Source organism: Bos taurus, chromosome 8 (genome assembly GCF_002263795.3).
Source record: "Bos taurus isolate L1 Dominette 01449 registration number 42190680 breed Hereford chromosome 8, ARS-UCD2.0, whole genome shotgun sequence".
In the NCBI taxonomy this organism is placed as follows: domain Eukaryota; kingdom Metazoa; phylum Chordata; class Mammalia; order Artiodactyla; family Bovidae; genus Bos; species Bos taurus.
Genome location: NC_037335.1, coordinates 76,249,733 through 76,272,493, shown reverse-complemented (window position 1 = coordinate 76,272,493; position 22,761 = coordinate 76,249,733). Strand labels below are relative to the sequence as shown.

The following is a 22,761-nucleotide window of genomic DNA, read 5'->3' as shown; positions in this document are numbered from 1 at the left end:
TGGCATTTTAGAAGGACTGTCCAGCTGTGTTTGTATTGGGTTGGCCAAAAAGGTCATTTGGATTTTTCCATAATATCTAACAAAAACCTGAACAAACTTTTTGGTCAACCCAATAGAATGAAGAGAGAGACCAGCAGGACAGGAGCCTGAGAGAATGTATCAGAGGCTGGGCATGGTATATTGTTACAGTAAGGGCCCCAAATAAAGTATATCTTCCTGTACCCATGACCTTGTATAATTTCCTCCTCTACTGACTTAGGGCTTGGCCATGTGACTAGTTTTGATCGATGGAATATCAACAAACATGATACAAGCTGAGGCTTGAAAAGCGTTTGTGCATTGGGACTTAACCCTCTTGAGACACTGCCACCATGTGACAAAGCTGGTGCCAGCCTCCTGAAGACGTATGCCCAGCTAACAGCCAGCACCAACTTCAGACATATGAATGACGCACTCTAAGACCATGCAGCCATGATAAACCTACCATGACTACATGATTCTAGGCAGGCCAGCAGAAAAACTACCTACACTGGAGCCCTGCTCAAGTTGAGGGCAATGAAATTATGAACAAATAAAATGGCTGATATTTTAAATCACTAGGTGTTTGCTGTGCTGTTATGTAGTGAGAGATAATTGTTACAGTAGGTCTGGAATAGATTTGAATCAGTGGAAATGAGACGACGTACACAGACATTTGTAATAATCCATGTTTCTTAATGACTTTTCAACGAAGGGGTTAACTGGAAAGACAGCAGGACAAACAATACAGGAATTCAGAATTGAGTGCAAAGATCAGAGTGAGTTAAGGAAGGAAGTTGCATGAGCAGTCTTTAAAAAAGACTTCTGCCTAAGCAGTAAAAAATATCATTAACTTATTTATTTTGAAAAATACAGATATTTATTAATTGTTAACAAAATAATGATAATATTTCAAACATTCAACTTAGGTATATTTATAAAGCTTTAAAGGCATTACCAAGCTAGCCATTTCTTAATAGGGAAAAAAAAATATCAACCTTTAGAATAAGCAAGAAAGCACATAAACTCAAAATCAGTAACAATCTATATTGAACTAATAATAAAACTCATTTCAGTGTACTACCACCTACTTGTATAGAACTATATTCACTTAGTAATTAGATTGCTAAGGCCAGGGCTTCTAATGGAATGCCTCTCAGGTGGCACTAGTGCTTAAGAATCTGCCTGCCAATGCAGGAGACTTAAGAGATGCAGGTTCTATCCCTGGGTCAGAAAGATCCCCTGGAGGAGGGCATGGCCACCCACTCCAGTATTCTTGCCTGGAGAATCCCATGGACAGAGGAGCCTGGCAGGCTACATTCTATAGGGTCGCAAAGAGTTGGACATGACTGAAGCAACACATGCACACGTAATTTACCAGTTAAATTTATAGATGGTAATTACAGCTTGACAGATGTTGTGAGTTGACTTTATCTATTGTACTATTCAAGAAGAAACAGTTCCTCAGATGCTTAGCACTTAGCTTTCTGTTTAAGAACATCTGCTTAAGGAAGTGTGTCTGTCAAATCTTCTATTTGTATTATATTGAAAACAATCAACGTGATAAGAATAAAGAGAATCCAGAATGAAAAGAAGAGAAATTAAAAGGAAGAGGAACCAGAGATCAAATTGCCAACATCCACTGGATCATCGAGAAAGCAAGAGAATCCAGAAAAACATCTACTTCTGCTTTACTGACCAAGCCAAAGCCTTTGACTGTGTGGATCACAACAAACTGTGGAAAATTCTTCAAAGGATAGGAATACCAGACCACCTGACCTGACTCCTGAGAAATCTGTATGCAGGTCAAGAAGCAACAGTTAGAACTGGACATGGAACAACACTGGTTCCAAATCAGGAAAGGAGTACATCAAGGCTGTATATTGTCACCCTGCTTATTTAACTTACATGCAGAGTACATCATGAGAAATGCTGGGTTGGATGAAGCACAAGCTGAAATCAAGACTGCCTGGAGAAATATCAATGACCTCAGATATGCAGATGACACCACCCTTATGGCAGAAAGTGAAGAACTAAAGAGCCTCTTGATGAAAGTGAAAGAGGAGAGTGAGAAAGTTGGCTTAAAGCTCAACATTCAGAAAACTAAGATCATGGCATCCGGTCCCATCACTTCATGGGAAATAGATCGGGAAACAGTGGAAATAGTGACAGACTTTATTTTTCTGGGCTCCAAAATCACTGCTTTTGGTGACTGCAGCCATGAAATTAAAAGACGCTTACTCCTTGGAAGAAAAGTTATGACCAACCTAGACAGCATATTAAAAAGCAGAGACATTATTTTGCCAAAAAAGGTCTGTCTAGTCAAAGCTATGGTGTTTCCAGTAGCTCTCACATCCATATATGGATGTGAGAGTTGGACTGTGAAGAAAGCTGAGCACTGAAGAATTGATGCTTTTGAACTGTGGTGTTGGAGAAGAATCTTGAGAGTCCCTTGGACTGCAAGGAAATCCAACCAGTCCATCCTAAAGGACACCAGTCCTAAATATTCATTGGAAGGACTGATGTTGAAGCTGAAACTCCAATATTTTGGCCACCTGATTCGAAGAACTGACTCATTGAAAAAGGCCCTGATGCTGGGAAAGATTGAAGGCAGGAGGAGAAGGGGACGACAGAGGATGAGATGGCTATGGCATCACTGACTCAATGGACACGAGTTTGAGTAAACTCCAGGAATTAGTGATGGACAGGGAAGCCTGGCATCCTGCAGTCCATGGGGTCACAAAGAGTTGGACATGACTGAGTGACTGAACTGAACTGAGAATGAAAAGAAATGAAATACAGAGTCATAACTAAAAGAAGTGAAAATAAATAAAAGAACGTCTTAAGAGTGGAGGGACTTTATATGAATAAAGTAAAAATTATCCAAATGCATTTTCACAGGCTGTGAAAATCATCAAAGTACACATACACATAAGTCATATGACAAAGTGAGGGTCTCTCAGAAATAAGACAAGATTTTTTTTAAAGGATAAAAATAGATGAATTTTAAAGATCTGATAACCAGGAAGCATGCATGCATGCATGCTAAGTCGCTTCAGTCGTGTCGACTCTGTGCGACGACTCTGTGCGACCCCATAGACGGTAGCCCACCAGGCTCCTCTGTCCCTGGGATTCTCTAGCCAAGAATACTGAAGTGGGTTGCCATTTCCTTCTCCACAACCAGGAAGCAGCCAATATCAAAGACACAATGGCACTGTTGAAATAAATGTTTAAGATCAAAGGATAAAATACAACTGCCTAATTTCCATAAGATTTGTTTAAAGAAAAAAAAAGCTATCAATACCTCAGTCCTTGTTTAAATATTGCTGCCTGAAAGATTTTGATTAATTTTCTCTCAGGCTGAGGAGACAAGGACTGAGAAAAATTACTTGGATTTGAGGATCTGGAAGATCTATGTGATTCCTAATGTGCATTAACTAGTTGGACCTCGACGTTGGACCGACATGCATTAAAGAAAGGCCATGGGACTTCCCTGGTGGCCCCGTGGTTGAGAATCTGCCTGCCAAGTCAGGGAACACGGGTTCCATGCCTGGTCCAGGAAGATCCCACATGCCCAGGGCAACTAAGCCCCCATCCTAGAGCCCGTTCTCCGAAGAAGAAAAGCCAGGGCAATGAGAAACCCCCATCTCCTGGCAAGTATAGAAAGCCAGCACACAGCAACGAAGACCCAATGCAGTCAAAAATAAATGTTTTTTAAAAAGAAAGCCCGTAATATCAGAAAACGGGGTCTTCTGGTAAATCTCACACTTTGGTTTGGGATATACAGATGTTTACCGATTTTCCAGAATCAGAAAATAATAAGACACACATAATGTTAACTAATTTGCAACCCTACCCCTAACCTTCCTTTCCTCTTTCTATCCAGTAGTTAGCTCCTCATACCAGCGCTCGATTTACCCGAGCAAACACTGTTTACACCAAGGGCCTGGCAACGCTACTGCCTCCCCACAGTTCCAACCGGGTCCCCCAACTCCAGAAGCCCCAAACCCAGGCTCCAGAGCCCTACACGCGAAAGCGTGGGAACTGGAGCCAGTCGCTCCTCCTCCTGGCGGGGCGGAGCCGGGCGCCTCCGGGCCAGTGCGTGCGGCCGCGCAGGGCTGTCAGTCGCGGCAGGCGCTGCTGAGCGGGCCGAGGGTGGCCGGAGGCGCGTTCGCAGGGCTCTGGGACTGCCAGAGCCGGCACAGGTCGGCGCGCAAAGCCGCGTCGGAGCGCACAGTACCGACCCACTCAGGCGCTTCGCCCCGCCCCGACGTCCGCGCCAGTGGCCTAACCTGCCCGACTCGCCGAACTTGCCTCAGCTCCCAGCGGCAGCAGGTGGCCCCGGACTCCCCGCCGTCGCCGCAGTCGTGGTGGGCCACGCGCCCCGGAGCCCTCGCGAGCGGGATGGAGGCGGACGGGGACCTGAAGGAGCTAGCCCGGCTACGCTCCGTCTTCGCCGCCTGCGACGCGAACCGCTCCGGGCGCCTGGAGCGTGAGGAGTTCCGCGCGTTGTGCGCGGAGTTGCGCGTGCGGCCGGCCGACGCCGAGGCCGTGTTCCAGCGGCTTGACGCCGACCGCGACGGCGCCATCACCTTCCAGGAGTTCGCGCGCGGCTTTCGCGGGGCCCGCCGCGTAGGTCCGCGCCGGGGCTGGGGGCCGCGAGAGCCCGCGCCCGCCGCGGCCCAGGTGGGGTCCGACTCCGGGTCTGGCGAGGAGGACGAGGGCGACGAGGACGCGGCAGCGGCTCTGGCCGCTCCCTGGGACCCGGCGAGCTCCGGCCAGGCTTGGCAGGACTTCCAGGCGAGACTCGGGGACGAGGTCAAGTTCATCCCCAGGTACGAGTGTGGTTTGGAGGGCGGGAGGTGGTGGTGTTGTTTCCTGTCCTTCCCGGGACCCTGCCATCTCTCCCTCTTACCTTCGGAGTGTGCAGACCCCGTGGATCCTGTCTCTCCCTTGTCTCCATTTATTGATTCACTTGAACTTTTCCCAGATGAGACCCTTTAAGGAACGAGAATCCTCTCAGCTGCAAAGGGCACTTTGTTAGTTACACAGGCCAGAGTGAAACCCGCAGCGCCCGGAGATTCTTCCAGGACACTGGTTTAGGAGTGCTCCCCAAACCTCGGCGACTTGATTATATCGTCTCCTACTCCTGGCCTCCAGGCTGCACTCGCAGCGGCAGCCCCGAGCGGTGACCCGGGCCGCTAGCCAATTTGGCATTCTCTATAGTAGTTTTTGGTATTTTCTCCTACTACGTAGAAAACAAAACCTTGTTGTGCATTTATTTTGCGGCACACAAATATTCATCACTGCTACGTGCTGAGCATTTTACAAGGTTGTTTAATATTCAGAGCAACTTTGGGGGTGGACTTTCTTATCTTTGATTGATGGAGCAATTTCGACCTAAAGACGTTAAGGGACTTGTCCAGTTGCTGAAAGAGCAGTATTTGATCCCAGATGTTGTGAACTGAAAAACTCTCACTTTTTATACCACAGAATAAAATGATAAAAATCACACAATAAACTACTCTTGTGGCTCTGACAGAAATAGCATAGGATCAAGTTACTTTTCAGGCAAAAGGGGGATGCCTACAGGTTCAGGACTTGGTGGGAAGGATACTCAGGTTTTATTGAGATTAATTTGCATCTGTCTCTGCTTCTAGTCATTGTATGTCTTGAGCCACTCGCACATCTTCCTCGGGCGCCACAAACATCTTAATGCTATGTTTTTCTGCTCTCTGGAATTGTATGGGTCTCTGGCTGTCATTGTTGGGAAGATCTGAAAGGCATCATTTGGTTGGCAGTTCACATATCTGAGACAGAAGACTGAGAAAAGGAAATAGCTCTGGAAGGCAGCAGTGACCTGGCTCACCCATTCACAGCTTACACCTACAGGGCTAGGAGTTCTCACTTCCTCCACCGCCCAGCTTCTTCTCCCTCCAGTTTGAAAAGTTCAGGGAGTACTGGGCATGGAAAGTGACTCACTGCAGTATAAGAGGAATTGTGTAGAGAAAGTGGGTGTGATACCCATCTTTCCTATTATGTACAAATGAGTGAAAATGCAGTGTCTCCATCAGGGAAGTTAAAAAAAAAAATATATATATATATATATATATACACACACTTTGAATCAGCTTCCATCTGTAACTTGGTTTGGGTCCAGCTAGGTAAAAAAGGTAACAATATTGAGAATAAGAAAAGGTACACCCGCACCATATTTTATACACACACGCACACACAAAACTACTTTTCAGAGTTGTCAAGTCTCAGCAGCAGATATTTGACTCAGCCTCTAAATGATCAAAATGATCTTGTTAAGATCAGCGTACAACCTGGCCTTAATATTATTGATGGCATTATTCTTATCACTGTGCCTTTCCAATTCTTGAGAACCTATTAAATTTAATGGCACCAGTGTCACCTGATAGACTTGTGTCCTAAGCCCCACCCTTGCCTTCTGAGAGATTAACAAATACAATATTTGCCTTCCTGTACTTGTTGAAGAACTAAACTGAGTCGCTTCATCTGATTGTTTCTATGGCAGCCATTAGCTGTTTGGGTAAATTGGGTTCCTTCTATTCCACTTCCTCATATAGCTGTTCACCTTCTCTTTCTCCCATTCAAACTTGATAAAAATCTGTTGTTATTGACAATGCCGTTGTCATTATTTTAATTCTGCAAACATTATTGAGTGCCTCCTTTGTGCCAACCACTGTCCTAGGTACTGTCCTAAGTCCCTGGAGACAAAGAGCAGGAGACCGTGGTTCATGCCCTCAAGAAGTTCATAGTGTGAGTAAAATATTTCTCAAAAATTTCCTTAGAGGGCATGTAAAAGCAGAAAAATTATTTGCAGTAAACTCCATGTATTGTGGGCTTCCCTGGTGGCTCAGTGGTTAAGAATCTGTCCGCAGTGTAGGAGTTGCACAAGACTGGGGTTGGATCCCTGGGTTGGGAATATCCCCTGGAGGAGGGCATGGCAACCATTCAAATATTATTGCCTAGAGAATCCCATGGACAGAGGAGCCTGGCGGGCTACAGTCCAAAGCGTTACAAAGAGTCAGACATGACTGAAGCGACTTAGCATGCCATGAATTGTGGGCATAGCCCAACAGACTGCCAGCAAGCAGGAACTTTCTTTGAAGTTTTGAATTTTTATCTCAAAAAAATAAGTCATGTATTTGTTCATTTTACTGTATAATATCTTGCGAGTTGGTTTAATGTAATATTATTTTAATATTTATATTAAAATTTATATTTAAAATATATTTAATATATATTATATATTAAATATATATTTATTATATTTTTTATATTTTATTATATATTATATATTATATATTATATATACTATTATATTTATATATAATATATTTTATATATTTTTAAATATAAAATAAATATAAATATATATAATATATATTTATATTTAATATAATTTATTTAATATATTTATATTTACTATATATATATAATATATATAGTAAATATAAATATAAAATTTAATATAAATTTATATATAAATATATATTAAATAATATATTTATGTATATTTATATATATATTTTATATTTAAAATATAAAATATTATATTTTCTTCCAGAGAAAAAACTGTCTCTCTGGGAAGGTGTGCCATTTCACCTGGTGCCTTAATTTCTCACCTGGTGCCTTAATTTCCCACCTGGCACTCCACCTTCCTGCGGATAGCACCCTGTCCCATGCCTGTCTTTGGGAACTATTCATGTACAATTTGAGGAGAACAGATATCAGATATAGGAATGTTTGGTTCCTATAGAGGCAAAACTGGGAGTGATTGGTTTGGTTCCTATAGAGGCAAAACTGGTGGTGGTGATTTCCATTTCAAAGATCATTCAAGCTCTTAGACGAAAATGTTAAGCAAATTTGGGTTAAACTCCTCAGTCATTGATAATTGTGATATTAGAGAAAAATAATTTGTACTGTGAAAGAATAAAAATAGTCTCTGAGATATGTGTTAATACCCTCATAAGTTGGTTTTCCCTTAGAAAACTGAGGGAGTCTTTGCCTTCAAGCCTGGGGAGGGAAGCGTCCCAAGTAGCCGCGTGACCTGCTCACCTGAGGTGGACATGTGTAAATGGTCCAGAGGGTCAGAATGGGCCATTGCCACTTCCTGGTAAGCTGGAACAAGGTCAGCCGGCAGGTGAAACCAGAATGGGCAAGGCAGTATAGTTATGTAAGAGAATTCCAGAAGGAAGGTTGCATCAGGCCAAGAAAAATTCATGAAGTGGGGAGAGAATGTCTGGGGAGAAACAGAGACCAGACTTGTAACCACCTAGTGGAGCCCATTTCTGGGGCCCCAGGCATTATCTTGGTGAAAGGAAGGTTTTTACACAGTGGGTACTCAGTAAATATTTGTTCAGTGTTCTTTGATTCCTTGCTTCATATCCTGAGAATGCAGTTAGTTCGTGCTGTATGCATTCTCTTCATTTCTTTTGTTGGTTCCCTCCCTTTGTTTGCAAGTTCCCGATGAGAGCTCATGTGTCCTGAGATTAGCAAGGAGAGAAGGATACAAGGTGTGTGTGTGTGTATGCATGCATTGACCATTTGACCGAGGAGGGGGCATGGCAGGAATTCATCTCTCTTGTCTAGTCAGAGCCAGAACTTTTCAGAGTGTTCTCAGTCCCATCTGTAGAAATTCTGAGTTTCATTTATGGACTGATTAACTTTAATAATTTAGAACCCCACATTCTCATAAACAGAAGCACAAGGGTCCAGCCGGCACCAAAACCATAATGGACTTGTGAACGGGCATGAGTTTTGCCACGGTATTTAGAGCAGACCCAGAGTGGGTGCCTCTGGTGTAGTAAGGGTTCGCACAGCTGATGACCTGCCAGACAGGGTTAGGGTAGGATTTGTTCAGGTACCAAAATTAGACCCACGTGGTCAGTTGTTTCACATGGTCTGTGCCCTTTCTGTATGCAGTGTTGAAGAAGTCTTTTGTTGAATGGCTTAGAAACAAGAAATTTAATTGAGAAGAACCAGAACTACCCACATGTGAACTGTCACGTGGATCATCAAAACAGTTTGCTTCAGCATGTCTGTATAACTATGAGGATGACAGCTAAAATGGAGTGTAAATACAACGGCTGACACCAATCCCACTTAACTTGTAGGACGAAGCTACAGTAGGCAGAGGCATAGTTTCCTTTACATTTCCCTTTCTTGGGGTCCACTTTGGGCTCTGATCATCTTCATTTGTAACAGTGCAGTTGCTTCCTAAGCCCACTTCACCACTTCAAGATGTGGTGCTTGGAAAGATGGAAAAGGGAGAGGAGAGAGGGATGCACAGAGAGAGGTAAACACAGGGAGAGGGCTGGAGACCCAGCATGAGGAGGGCAGGGTGAGAGGAGGCAGAAGACCAGCAGGCAGATGGAGAGACACTGATGATTGATTAGGTAGTGCCTCAGTTTCCCCTCTCTGCCCACTCAGTGTGGTTCTGGCCCTGAGCCAGCTTGAGGTGCCAGAGTTAAATTAGCTCTTCTCTGCTTGAGTACAGCTCTTGAAAGTATCTTCCATATGTGAGCATCTGGTGCTTTGAATGGTGTTTGTAGTGTTTAAAGATAAACATATTTGTCACTCATGTGACCAGTCATGTCCAGTGTTCATCCAGAAATAAAGATTTGCTCTAACCTTGAGGTACCAGAGTGGGTTGGACCTCAGTCCTGGAAGACGTTCAGAGATGTGTTTGTGTGTGATACTTACCTTTGGCACTAACTTTGGGGCCTATCAGTGCTAGCCACAAGCTTTCCAGAGATTTTCTGACTTTTCTTAATTCAGACCTGGGAGTTTGTGTGTGCGTGTGTGTGTGTATGTGTGTGTGTGTATAGTGTTGTTGCTGTTTAGACACTAAGTCATATCTGATTCTTTTGAGACCCCATGGTCTGTAGCCCTGCCAGGCTCCTCTGTCCATGGGGTTTCCCAGATGAGAATACTGGGGTGAGTTTTCATTTCCTTCTCCAGGGATCTTCCCAACTCAGGGATCAAACTGGCATCTCCTGCATTGACAGGCAGATTCTTTGCCTCTGAGCCACCTGGGAAGCCCACGTGTGTGTATGTGTGTGTGTGTATAATACATACATTTTATATATTTTTATGTGTCTGTATATCTCTATATAGATTATATATGTCTTTATTTCTAACTGTTGCTTGTCTGTTGCTTTTTGTTTTTTCTTTTCACAATTATCTGTGTCATTACCCTACTGCTGAGTGGGAGAAACCTGTCTGTTAAGACTACAGCCCTTCCTTGAACCTTCCAAACCTTCCTCCTGGGCCCGGCAGGCATCTCTGTGTGGCTTACCTTTTATGAGCTCTGCTTGCTGGTGGTGGCCCCTTCTGGTTCTGATATTGGAATTTCATCTCAGGGTAGTTTCTTTTTGGCCTCTTGGCCCCAGAAAGGTATTCTGGCCTTCCCAGCCTTAGAGGACTCCCGGCTTTGGCCATATGGACAGGGGGCTGCTCTGAATCTCAGATCTCACGGACTGTTCAAAACACTGCTGTCAGATTTTGAGGAGAGATTGTTTGCTCTGCCCTTATGGTGTAGGTACCAAGTAAAATGCCTAAGACAGGATGCCATTGGAAGGCTGCTCTCCAAGAACTACAGACTCTTCTCTAGCCTGTCTTTTAGCCTGAATTTTTCATTTACTCCTCTCCTAAATCATTGTTGAAATTCAGTCGTGCTACTCCTATCACTTTGAGCATGTAAAACCTGTTTCTGGATTTCTTCCCAGGTTATATGATTTGATTTTATTTGTAAAACAGAAGTAGGGAGGGAGGAGCCAAGATGGCGGAGGAGTAGGACAGGGAGAACACTTTCTCCCCCACAAATTCATCAAAAGAGCATTTAAACGTCGAGTAAATTCCACAAAACAACTTCTGAATGCCGGCAGAGGACATCAGGCACCCAGAAAAGCAATCCAACTCTTCGAAAGGAGGTAGGAAAAAATATAAAAGACAAAAAAAGAGACAAAAGAGGGAGGGACGGAGTTCCGTCCCGGGAAGGGAGTCTTAAAAAGAGAGAAGTTTCCAAACACCAGGAAACCTTCTCACTGCCGAATCTGTGCCGAGCTTTGGAAGCACAGAGGGCAACATAACAGGAAGAAAAAATAAACAATTAAAACTCGAAGATTGCGAGTCCTACGGTAACTCCCCCAGCGGAGAAGCAGCGCAGACGCCTGCACGCGCCATTAACAAGCGGGGGCTGGGCAGGGAGGCGCAGCGCGGGCTGCATCGCTTAGAGTAAGAATCTGGCCTGAATACCCTGAGCACTATCTGAGCGAAATAATTTGGGCTAGCAAACCAGACTGTGGGATATCTACCACGCGAAAAGCCAGCCCTAACCTAAGACACCGCCAGGCCCGCGCACGGAACAAAGAATTGAACAGAGATAGCCGGCTGCAGACCTTCCCCCTCCGGTGACAGGCAGCCAGAGCCGGAAGGGGGCAATCGCAGCCCCAGAGAGACATTATCTATAAAACTGTAAGCAGGCTTCTTTGCTAACTAAAACTTCTTGGGGGTCTGGACGGTTAACATCTGCCTAAGAAGGTGCGCCGGTTTTACGCCCAGATAACCGAGTGGCGGGGAGGCGATAAGTCGCAGCATTGGCGCTCGCCAAACACCTCATCACTTGAGCTGCTCGGACCTGGGAAGAGCACAATACTCAGGCCCAACTGAGTCTGCGCCTCTGAGGACTACCCGAGTGCCTGAACCTGAGCGGCTTGGACCTGGGAGGTACATGCAACCCAGGGCCAGCCTCGGATTGTTCCCGGCGGAACAACCTAGAGCCCGAGCAGTGTGGGCAGGGAGGCTACACGCGTCATGAGCGGGGGCAGACCCAGTGTGGCTGAGGCACTGCGAGCGCACGCCAGTGTTATTTGTTTGCAGCATCCCTCCCTCCCTCCCTCCCCACAGCGCGACTGAACAAAGAGAAGAAATACAGTTCCACCCATCAGAACACTGACACAAGCTTCCCTAACCAGGAAACCTTGACAAGCCACCTGTACAAACCCACACACAGCGAGGAAAAGCCACAATAAAGAGAACTCCACAAACTGCCAGAATACAGAAAGGACACCCCAAACTCAGCAATTTAAACAAGATGAAGAGACAGAGGAATAGCCAGCAGATAAAGGAACAGGATAAATGCCCACCAAACCAAACAAAAGAGGAAGAGATAGGGAATCTACCTGATAAAGAATTCCGAATAATGATAGTGAAATTGATCCAAAATCTTGAAATTAAAATGGAATCACAGATAAATAGCTTGGAGACAAGGATTGAGAAGATGCAAGAAAGGTTTAACAAGGACCTAGAAGAAATAAAAAAGAGTCAATATATAATGAATAATGCAATAAATGAAATTAAAAACACTCTGGAGGCAACAAATAGTAGAATAACAGAGGCAGAAGATAGGATTAGTGAATTAGAAGATAGAATGGTAGAAATAAATGAATCAGAGAGAATAAAAGAAAAACAAATTAAAAGAAATGAGGACAATCTCAGAGACCTCCAGGACAATATTAAACGCTACAACATTCGAATCATAGGGGTTCCAGAAGAAGAAGACAAAAAGAAAGACCATGAGAAAATACTTGAGGAGATAATAGTTGAAAACTTCCCTAAACTGGGGAAGGAAATAATCACCCAAGTCCAAGAAACCCAGAGAATCCCAAACAGGATAAACCCAAGGCAAAACACCCCAAGACACATATTAATCAAATTAACAAAGATCAAACACAAAGAACAAATATTAAAAGCAGCAAGGGAAAAACAACAAATAACACACAAGGGACTTCCCATAAGGATAACAGCTGATCTTTCAATAGAAACTCTTCAAGCTAGGAGGGAATGGCAAGACATACTTAAAATGATGAAAGAAAATAACCTACAGCCCAGATTATTGTACCCAGCAAGGATTTCATTCAAGTATGAAGGAGAAATCAAAAGCTTCTCAGACAAGCAAAAGCTGAGAGAATTCTGCACCACCAAACCAGCTCTACAACAAATACTAAAGGATATTCTCTAGACAGGAAACACAAAAATGGTGTATAAATTCGAACCCCAAACAATAAAGTAAATGGCAACGGGATCATACTTATCAGTAATTACCTTAAACGTAAATGGGTTGAATGCCCCAACCAAAAGACAAAGACTGGCTGAATGGATACAAAAACAAGACCCCTACATATGTTGTCTACAGGAGACCCACCTCAAAACAGGGGACACATACAGACTGAAAGTGAAGGGCTGGAAAAAAATTTTCCATGCAAATAGGGACCAAAAGAAAGCAAGAGTAGCAATACTCATATCAGATAAAATAGACTTTAAAACAAAGGCTGTGAAAAGAGACAAAGAAGGTCACTACATAATGATCAAAGGATCAATCCAAGAAGAAGATATAACAATTATAAATATATATGCACCCAACACGGGAGCACCACAGTATGTAAGACAAATGCTAACAAGTATGAAAGGAGAAATTAACAATAACACAATAATAGTGGGAGACTTTAATACCCCACTCACACCTATGGATAGATCAACTAAACAGAAAATTAACAAGGAAACAAAAACTTTAAACGATACAATAGATCAGTTAGACCTAATTGATATCTATAGGACATTTCATCCCAAAACAATGAATTTCACCTTTTTCTCAAGCGCACATGGAACCTTCTCTAGGATAGATCACATCCTGGGCCATAAAGCTAGCCTTGGTAAATTCAAAAAAACAGAAATCATTCCAAGCATCTTTTCTGACCACAATGCAGTAAGATTAGATCTCAATTACAGGAGAAAAACTATAAAAAATTCCAACATATGGAGGCTGAACAACACGCTGCTGAATAACCAACAAATCACAGAAGAAATCAAAAAAGAAATCAAAATTTGCATAGAAACGAATGAAAAACAACAACCCAAAACCTGTGGGACACAGTAAAAGCAGTCCTAAGGGGAAAGTTCATAGCAATACAGGCACACCTCAAGAAACAAGAAAAAAGTCAAATAAATAACCTAACTCTACACCTAAAGCAACTAGAAAAGGAAGAAATGAAGAACCCCAGGGTTAGTAGAAGGAAAGAAATCTTAAAAATTAGAGCAGAAATAAATGCAAAAGAAACAAAAGAGACCATAGCAAAAATCAACAAAGCCAAAAGCTGGTTCTTTGAAAGGATAAATAAAGTTGACAAACCATTAGCCAGACTCATCAAGAAACAAAGGGAGAAAAATCAAATCAATAAAATTAGAAATGACAGTGGAGAGATCACAACAGACAACATAGAAATACAAAGGATCATAAGAGACTATTATCAACAATTATATGCCAATAAAATGGACAACGAGGAAGAAATGGACAAATTCTTAGAAAAGTACAACTTTCCAAAACTCGACCAGGAAGAAATAGAAAATCTTAACAGACCCATCACAAGCACGGAAATTGAAACTGTAATCAAAAATCTTCCAGCAAACAAAAGCCCAGGTCCAGATGGCTTCACAGCTGAATTCTACCAAAAATTTAGAGAAGAGCTAACACCTATTCTGCTCAAACTCTTCCAGAAAATTGCAGAGGAAGGTAAACTTCCAAACTCATTCTATGAGGCCACCATCACCCTAATACCAAAACCTGACAAAGATGCCACAAAAAAAGAAAACTACAGGCCAGTATCACTGATGAACATAGATGCAAAAATCCTAAACAAAATTCTAGCAATCAGAATCCAACAACACATTAAAAAGATCATACACCATGACCAAGTGGGCTTTATCCCAGGGATGCAAGGATTCTTCAATATCCGCAAATCAATCAATGTAATACACCACATTAACAAATTGAAAAACAAAAACCATATGATTATCTCAATAGATGCAGAGAAAGCCTTTGACAAAATTCAACACCCATTTATGATAAAAACTCTCCAGAAAGCAGGAATAGAAGGAACATACCTCAACATAATAAAAGCTATATATGACAAACCCACAGCAAACATTATCCTCAATGGTGAAAAATTGAAAGCATTTCCTCTAAAGTCAGGAACAAGACAAGGGTGCCCACTTTCACCATTACTATTCAACATAGTTTTGGAAGTTTTGGCTACAGCAATCAGAGCAGAAAAAGAAATAAAAGGAATCCAAATTGGAAAAGAAGAAGTAAAACTCTCACTATTTGCAGATGACATGATCCTCTACATAGAAAACCCTAAAGACTCCACCAGAAAATTACTAGAACTAATCAATGATTATAGTAAAGTTTCAGGATATAAAATCAACACACAGAAATCCCTTGCATTCCTATACACTAATAATGAGAAAACTGAAAGAGAAATTAAGGAAACAATTCCATTCACCATTGCAACGAAAAGAATAAAATACTTAGGAATATATCTACCTAAAGAAACTAAAGACCTATATATAGAAAACTATAAAACACTGGTGAAAGAAATCAAAGAGGACACTAATAGATGGAGAAATATACCATGTTCGTGGATTGGAAGAATCAATATAGTGAAAATGAGTATACTACCCAAAGCAATTTATAGATTCAATGCAATCCCTATCAAGCTACCAACAGTATTCTTCACAGAGCTAGAACAAATAATTTCACAATATGTATGGAAATACAAAAAACCTCGAATAGCCAAAGCGATCTTGAGAAAGAAAAATGGAACTGGAGGAATCAACCTACCTGACTTCAGGCTCTACTACAAAGCCACAGTTATCAAGACAGTATGGTACTGGCACAAAGACAGAAATATAGATCAATGGAACAAAATAGAAAGCCCAGAGATAAATCCACGCACATATGGACACCTTATCTTTGACAAAGGAGGCAAGAATATACAATGGAGAAAAGACAATCTCTTTAACAAGTGGTGCTGGGAAATCTGGTCAACCACTTGTAAAAGAATGAAACTAGAACACTTTCTAACACCATATACAAAAATAAACTCGAAATGGATTAAAGATCTAAATGTAAGACCAGAAACTATAAAACTCCTAGAGGAGAACATAGGCAAAACAGTCTCTGACATACATCACAGCAGGATCCTCTATGACCCACCTCCCAGAATATTGGAAATAAAAGCAAAAATAAACAAATGGGACCTAATTAAAATTAAAAGCTTCTGCACATCAAAGGAAACTATCAGCAAGGTGAAAAGACAGCCTTCAGAATGGGAGAAAATAATAGCAAATGAAGCAACCGACAAACAACTAATCTCAAAAATATACAAGCAACTCCTACAGCTCAACTCCAGAAAAATAAATGACCCAATCAAAAAATGGGCCAAAGATCTAAATAGACATTTCTCCAAAGAAGACATACAGATGGCTAACAAACACATGAAAAGATGCTCAACATCACTCATTATCAGAGAAATGCAAATCAAAACCACTATGAGGTACCATTTCACACCAGTCAGAATGGCTGCGATCCAAAAGTCTACAAATAATAAATGCTGGAGGGGGTGTGGAGAAAAGGGAACCCTCTTACACTGTTGGTGGGAATGCAAACTAGTACAGCCACTATGGAGAACAGTGTGGAGATTCCTTAAAAAACTGGAAATAGAACTGCCTTATGATCCAGCAATCCCACTGCTGGGCATACACACTGAGGAAACCGGAAGGGAAAGAGACACGTGTACCCCAATGTTCATCGCAGCACTGTTTATAATAGCCAGGACATGGAAGCAACCTAGATGTCCATCAGCAGATGAATGGATAAGAAAGCTGTGGTACATATACACAATGGAGTATTACTCAGCCATTAAAAAGAATACATTTGAGTCAGTTCTAATGAGGTGGATGAAACTGGAGCCTATTATACAGAGTGAAGTAAGCCAGAAGGAAAAACATAAATACAGTATACTAACGCATATATATGGAATTTAGAAAGATGGTAACGATAACCCTGTATACGAGACAGCAAAAGAGACACTGATGTATAGAACAGTCTTATGGACTCTGTGGGAGAGGGAGAGGGTGGGAAGATTTGGGAGAATGGCATTGAAACATGTGAAATGTCATGTATGAAACGAGATGCCAGTCCAGGTTCAGTGCACGATGCTGGATGCTTGGGGCTGGTGTGCTGGGACGGCCCAGGGGGATGGTATGGGGAGGGGGGAGGGAGGAGGGTTCAGGATGGGGAGCACGTGTATACCTGAAATTTAAAAAAAAAAAAAAAATTTAAAAATTTAAAAAATTAAAAAAAAAAAAAAAGCAGAAGTAGCCAAATTTGGCTAATCTTCCTGGAATGGAAGTGTAGAGGCTGATGGCAGAACCTTTAGAAGATGGTGAGGTTAGGGTGCCAAGGTGATTCAGATGTCTGCATTTTTCTCCTAAGAGAATATACAGAAAATACTTTCTTGCTTCCCATATAGCTTGTTAAAGCTTAGTTGTACCTGACTGCAGTCTATTGTTGGAGGGAAGAAATGGGAAGAGACGATTTATCATGGGTATTCGGGCTGCTCCTATCTAACTGTTAGTCTCGTATCAGGTTATAAAATGGAAAGTAAACACTGTTTCCCAGAGGAAAGTTGTAATGACGGAATGATATGTATGACTTCTTTGATATTAGTTCCTCAAAAAAAAAAACAGTTTCATTGGTTCAACTGGTAAATATGTGGGGTCTTCCAAATTATAATTGCTTCTGTCAGAGTAATTATAAAAAGAGAAAGGTGAATTTTAACTCTTGAGGCCTTCATCTATATGCCTTATAAAAGCAAGACATATAGATGCAGTAGCTCAGGCATGTTTCTTTCATTCTTTCTCTAGTTCCCCCAGTATTCATGTGCCTGCCAGTGTCCCAGGCACTAGAGAGACTCCCTTACAGACCTGACCCTGACCTTCAAGGAGCTTATCACCTTTTTGAATACCTAGGAGTTTCTGACACCCAAAGGAGCTGAGATGCAGTATAATATATGCAGAAAAATGCCTCTGGGCACATCTCCAAAATGTAGAAATTTCATGGCAAAATAGTTCCTCAAATTGGGGGCCCTTTGGGTCTTTACATGTGTGCTTGGGAATCTTAGAAGACTAAACAGTTTTGTTTTCATTTTATGTTATCATTATCTGATAATATAAAACAAATTAATTTGAGCAGATTTGGGATCACCTAGATGACTGTGCCGTGACAGATTTGACTGACTGAGAACCTGCCTGTGTGGTGTTTAAGGTTGTGTGGCGTCCACAGCACGCTGTTCTTGTCATGGGCTGGTGAGGAAGGCACAGCTGTGGCCCTAGTGTAGAGACATGTCCATGTAAATTGAAAGTGACCAGCAACACAGAGTGTTGGGTTGTCTGCGTTCTCAGTTGAAAAGTGATTGGGGAACAGGGTTTTGATCCTGTGAGTGTGGCTGGAGAGTGCAGCACACAGGCTTCCAAGGACCATGGTGCTATTGGCTTTGGGGCTGTAGTTTCAGTAGCGGAGTGTCCCTTGTCGGATTAAATAAATGTTTCTCATTCTCACTCCCTTGATTCTCCAAACATGTGTTGGTCACATAAATGCTTGGGAGCTGTAAGTATAAGGAGTTTATATCTGGTTTATGTTTGTTCATAGTTAAGTAACATGATATAAATAATGTTTATGTCACCTTTTCTTTAGTAAGGACTACATGTTTATCAAGTGGGAGAAATACTGTTTCAAAAGGACTTGAAATCCTTAAGAACTATATAAGATGGAAAACATTAGCTTCCCTGGTTTTCATTGCATATCAATCTTGTCTGTCATTTAAATTGAAGATATAATATGAACCAGCAACCCCACTGCTGGGCATACACACTGAGGAAACCAGAATTGAAAGAGACATGTGTACCCCAGTGTTCATTGCAGCACTGTTTACACTAGCCAGGACATGGAAGCAACCTAGATGTCCATCAGCAGATGAATGGATAAGAAAGCTGTGGTACCTATACACAACGGAATATTACTCAGCCATTAGACAGAATGCATTTGAATCAGTTCTAATAAGGTGGATGAAACTGGAACCTATTATACAGAGTGAAGTAAGCCAGAAAGAAAAACACCAATACAGTATACTAACACATATATATGGAATTTAGAAAGATGGCAACGATGACACTATATGCGAGACAGCAAAAGAGACACAGATGTATAGAACAGACTTTTGGACTCTGTGGGAGAAGGTGAGGGTGGGATGATTTGAGAGAATAGCACTGAAACATGTATATTATCATATATGAAACAGATTGCCAGGTCAGGTTCGATGCATGAGACAGGGTGCTCAGGGCTGGTGCACTGGGATGACCCTGAGGGATGGGATGGGGAGGGAGTTGGGAGGGGGGTTCAGGATGGGGAACACATGTACACCCATGGCTGATTCATGTCAATGTATGGCAAAAACCACTACAGTGTTGTAAAGTAATTAGCCTCCAATTAAAATTAATTAATTAATTTAAAAAATAATAAATTGAAGGCATAATATCAATATTGTGGAAGAAGTTCAACTTAAATTGCTCTCAGTCTTAAGGACCATTTTTGTTATTTGCCCAAAGAAGAAACTCTTCTTGCCTTTTTCCTATGTCATTCATTCACTGTTTCATTTAAAATACTTTTGTAATCTATGTGTGCCTGGGACTGCACTAGAAACTGGGTGCTTTAAAATTATATCCAGTCAAAAAATCAAAGTTTCTTGGCCATTTGCTCTCTCTCCAGAGGTGGTGGCACCAGGGAAGATAATGAGGAGGGAAAATCACAAAGTCTGGGTCCAGCTGTCAGTGGGAGTCAGGAAACAAGCAGATGAACTAAATTCAGGGAGTTTATTCTTCTCTTTAGTAGAGCAGTTATCTTGCATGTTAGTGTTACAGTTCCAACAAGAGACACTCTAGGCTCTGATCAGATTATCCCCTCAGTCCCCCTGTGGACTGTGACTAATGTAATGGACTGGGAGCTCACAGACACCGAGGCCTCCGGGATTAGGCAGCTAACGTTGACCCGGTGGAATGGAGTTGGGGCCCAGTACCCACCTCTGCATCATCTACTAGTATAGACACACGTGCTGCCATGCAGGAGGTAGGCCTGGTGTTGTCACTGATGCCAACTTAGAAAGGATGGTAAGGTATCCAGATTTTATGTAGGAATTTCCAGTTTTGTGTTCTCTGTGAAGGACAGAGCACAAAAGTGGGAAAGATACTTTTCCCAGTTTGCAGCCCCTGTTTCCTGCCTGAGAACGTGCAGTGATAAGTTCAAGTGTCAGATGTGATCTTTGCTTTGAAGGTCGTGTTGATGTGAACATGTGGTTCCATGGCACTGTAGCTTAGAACCTTAACCATGCTGCTTCTGCCCCGTCCAAGTTTGTGGGATAGTATTTTGACCCAAAGGTAGTCTGTCTTGACTCTCTTTTTTGCTCTTGCATGTTCTTGTACTTTCCCAAGTTACCAAGTTCAAGCCCATCAGATGTTACTGTACAGTATTTTCTATCTCCCGGTTATGCTGCTCTGGTAAGTGCGTCCCTGGGGGAGGAGGGCTGAGCTCTGAAAGCACCGAGATGTCCAAAACACCTTTTACCCTGATGTCTTTCCTTCTCGTCATTTGAAACTGAACGTATTTGTCACGGATTTAAGACATGGAAAAAAATCAATTGGCATGGAATAAAAATAAGGGAATTTAGTGATAAGAGGTTATATGTTCTGGTAACATAATGGTATATCCTTTCATTATTGGAATATTTTGTCCTGCAGTCAAAAAAGATTTTTGTGAGGATGAAAAGATGCTCATCACTAATCATCAGAGAAATGCAGATCAAAACTGCAATAGATCATGTTGATGTTTGGTATAAACCAACACAGTGCTGTAAAGCAATTACCCATCAATTAAAAATAAATAAGTTTTTTTTAATTGCAATGGAAATTGCCACTTATTGGCTGTTATCAAAAAAACAATTATAAGTACTACTGAGAATATAGAGAAATCGCAACCCTTGTATATTGTTGGTGGGAATGTAAATTGGTGCAGCCACTATGGAAAATGGTATGAAGGTTACTCAGAAAAGTACAAATGGAACTTCCATATGATCCAGCAATCTCATTTCTGCGTGTATATCCAAAAAAATTGAAATCAGGATCTTGAAGAGATATCCGCACTCCTGTGATCATTGCAGCATTAGTAACAATAGCCAGCAGGTGCAAACAGCTCACATGCCCATTGACAGATGAATGAATAAAGAAAATGTGCTATATACTTCAATGGAATATTACTCAGCTATACAAAAAGAAGGAATTTCTGCAGTATGTGACAACCCAGATGGACCTGAGCACATTATGCTGAGTGAAGTAAGCCAGTCACAGAAGGACAAATAATGTACAGTTCCACTTATATGAAGTGTCTAAAGTAGACAACTTTTAGAAAGTCGAATGGTGATTGCCAGGGGCCCAGGGATTAGGAAATGAAGAGCTGCTGTTCAGTGGGTTATGGAACTTCAGTCGTTCAACGTGGAAAAGGCTCTGCGTGAAAATAGGCATGTAGGCAACAACACTGTACACCTCAAAGTTTGTGAAGGACGTAGATTTATGTTATATGCTTCTTAACCACAAGAAAAGCAAACATGTAGAGTGTAAAACTTCTTTTTTTTACAGAGGTAAAAGATCTGGATAGCTACAAAGGCTCTATGTCTCATATCTACTTGGATCAGTCCCGAATATAGGCTCCCTCAAGGGTTGTCCCTTAAATGTACTCACACCTGTCATGTTTAGGTAACCGAGCAGAAATATTTGTGATAATGACACATTCTGGGTGCTCCTTCCCACCACACATACTGAAAACAACCACTCTCTTCAGTTTTAGTTTTGGGGGACATTTTATGGGCATGTTCAGCCATGATACCCCCTAGTGAGCATTACAATTATGGAGCATGCTCAAGTGGCCACTTTGTTACAATGGTACCTCTGACCTAGAGTGTTTTGTTTTGTTTTGTTTTAATGTCTGGTTTGAAAACAAACAAGCACAAATCAGTTCTTTATTCTGAATCCAGATGCAGTGGTGGAAGTCTCACCTGCTGTAAGCCTCCTGTGACTGCCTGGTCCCCACATGGAGGAGTGGTGGGAGGTTGTGGCAGGTGCTGGCCTGTTGCCCATCTTCTTGGGCATGATGGCTGCAGTTTTATCTCCAGGTGCGACCTCATAATTCTTGCTCCTGTAGAACAGAGTGACAGTCTGCCCTGGCTGAGGTGGAAGAATTCTTGAGGAGTCAACCAACATTTGCTTAGAAAATCCATGTTTTTATGATGCAGCAATCCCACTGCTGGGTATACACACCAAGGAAACCAAAATTGAAAGAGACACATGTACCCCAGTGTTCGTCTCAGTACTGTTTACAATAGCTAGGACATGGAAGCAACCTACTGTCCATCAGCAGACAAATAGATAAGAAAGCTGTGGTACATATACACAATGGAATATTACTCAGATATTAAAAAGAATGCATTTGAATCAGTTCTAATGAAGTAGATGAAACTGGATCCTATTATACAGAGTGAAGTAAGTCAGAAAGAAAAACACCAATACAGTATATTAATGCATATATATGGAATTTAGAAAGATGGTAACAACAACCCTATATGCGAGACAGCAAAAGAGACCCAGGTATAAAGAACAGAGTTTTGGACTCTGTGAGGGAAGGGGAGGGTGGGATGATTTGATAGAATTGCATTGAAACATGTATGTTATCATATGTGAAATAGATGACCAGTCCAAATTCGATGC

At 41.9% G+C, this 22,761-nt stretch overlaps 1 protein-coding gene across 2 annotated transcripts in view; it reads left to right on the top strand.

The window, feature by feature from the left end:
- Nucleotides 1-4,153: 4,153 nt before the first annotated feature.
- RASEF (RAS and EF-hand domain containing) overlaps nt 4,154-22,761 on the top strand; it is a 95,109-nt gene continuing 76,501 nt past the window's right edge. The window contains 1 exon segment of one of the 2 annotated variants that reach the window (NM_001105362.1): nt 4,154-4,853. In NM_001105362.1, the coding sequence (NP_001098832.1) occupies nt 4,423-4,853 (431 nt within the window). In that variant the 5' untranslated portion in view covers nt 4,154-4,422. 2 annotated transcript variants of the gene reach the window in all.